The sequence below is a fragment of the Limulus polyphemus genome, unplaced genomic scaffold (genome assembly GCF_000517525.1).
Source record: "Limulus polyphemus unplaced genomic scaffold, Limulus_polyphemus-2.1.2 Scaffold3910, whole genome shotgun sequence".
NCBI lineage: Eukaryota > Metazoa > Arthropoda > Merostomata > Xiphosura > Limulidae > Limulus > Limulus polyphemus.
Window position 1 is genome coordinate 7339 of NW_013669520.1, and position 2072 is coordinate 9410.

A 2072-nucleotide genomic window follows, 5' to 3' on the forward strand; every position below is an offset into this window, starting at 1 on the left:
CCGACGTCGTTTCCAACGGCAATTCCCCCGTGTCAGTAGACCTAAATTAGGAGCAGTTATAGCTAAACCTTAGGAGTTTCTGACCTGACCGTTTAACCAGGTTCAAAATACTTATATCAAAATTAAACTAGCAGGCAGACCTTTTATGCAGAGTTGGTAAGCTTACTTCTATGGTAGTTTGTCTGACTATAACAAAGTTTTTCTACCTTCCGAATTTTGATCACTATGAAACTTTCAGGGGTTCTTGGGTACGCCCCAGAGGAATTATAAAACTCCTTATTTTATTACATTTCTCATTTTCACAAAGTTCTAAACTTCGAGTTTCGAATCAAATGTTTTAAATGAAATTACTATCATGATTTTGCGGAGTTTAACAATCATTTGGTTTTCCATTTTGTTACTACCAGCGAATGGTGCACACGCACGCCGTCCCCGAGAAGAAAACTAAATAAGTAGCGTGCTTGCTATGGGTAGCTTTGCTAGAAATAATGAACAGAAGCTGCAACTTAATAGAATCAGTCCAGCATATCATTTGCTGCTTAAGTAATGAATTAAAATGTAGTAGAATACGCTCAAAATATAATCCAGATTCTGTTTGTATTTTAACAATCCACAAAATAATATATCTAAGATGTGTATTTTTACGCTATAGCACACCTTATATTTTTTAACATAGTATGATGTCTACTAACTACAAGTTCTAGACAAAGTACATAGTTTTGTATGTTTTTTTACACTTGGCCAAATCTATAATTCATCAAGCTGGTCTTAATTAGTTTCTAGCATTTTGGTTATATGTGGAGATAGAGAAGTCGAAAACTCTGGTTTCCCTTTTATGTTGATGGAGCTTGCTTGGCATCGTGGCATTCTGGGAAGATCTAGTGTGCCTTGGGATCGTAATAGTTCGAAGAAAATCTAGTTTTTTCTTTGTTGTTAAGAGCAAAGCTAACAACTATCTGCGCACTTCCAACTTCAAGGATTGAACCCCGAATTTTAGCGTTATAAGCCCTCAAGCTTACTATCAGAGGTGGGCTTCTTTGTTAGAATAACTGTTTGATACTTTCGTGAAGCCCATCATTTAGACCACTCCAGCTAGGCCCCCAGTGGCACAGCGGTATGTCTGCAGACTTACAATGCTAGAAACCGGGTTTTGATACCCGTGGTGAGCAGAGCACAGATAGCCCATTGTGTAGCTATGTGCTTAACTTCAAACAGTACAAAACTCCAACTAGCTAACAGAGTAGTCCACCGCAAAGAAAGATAAAGTGTTTTTATATGCCATTGTTCAAGCTTTAATTGTGACTTTTGAATTCGTCTGCTATTTTGTAATGAAAGTGTTTCAGGTTCTTTGTAAATCATTTGTGCTCATTCTTTATTATTTCTAGTCGAACTGGGCTGATTTTATACTTCACATGTTCGTATCTTTCGTTCTATGGTATTACTAACTGCTTGGTTCAAGTACATCTGAAAACATCATAAAGTCTGTACAACGTAGCTTCTTCTAAATGCGTTTAGAAAGAAAACAAACGATCTGTGAATAAACAGGATCTTTCCTTTGAGATTGTATGTGTATACAATGAAAGCAGCTTTAGTTCAAATTAACTCGGGATTAGATATAATATCAGTTTATGACTTGAGTTGAATGAATTCATGCTGCCGAGATAACGAGATTGTAATCTATTGTAACATCGGGTAATCGGAGTATTTAACCGTTTTTCTCTCCCTTTGTACAGACAACAGATTGTTTTGATTAGATAATGTTACTATCTGTCCTACAATTGAACATTGAGATAATCGTGTTACTGAGGAGGACCTGCAATTTATAGGGTTAAAAATTCACATATTAAAGAGGTGGTATCTTTCTCTCTCTCTCTCTCTCTCTATATATATATATATATATATATGTATATATATATACATACATATATATCATATAGAATTGTAGGCAAAATAGCTTGTCTGACTTATCTATACAAAGTTCTTATTTATATTGTTGTTTATTCACATACAACGATACAATAAGAACAATAACAAAAAAGGTGCAAATAAGATTCAATTAACACAATTCATTA

The 2072-nt window shown here is 34.9% G+C and overlaps 1 protein-coding gene across 1 annotated transcript in view; it reads left to right on the forward strand.

Annotated features, from left to right (window-relative positions):
• Window positions 1–225: 225 nt before the first annotated feature.
• The window catches only part of LOC106470257 (T-box transcription factor TBX20-like), a 10848-nt gene continuing 9001 nt past the window's right edge, over window positions 226–2072 (forward strand). The window contains exon 1 of the mRNA XM_013930802.2: window positions 226–248. Coding sequence (XP_013786256.2) covers window positions 226–248 — 23 coding nt within the window. The remainder of the gene's footprint in view (window positions 249–2072) is intronic.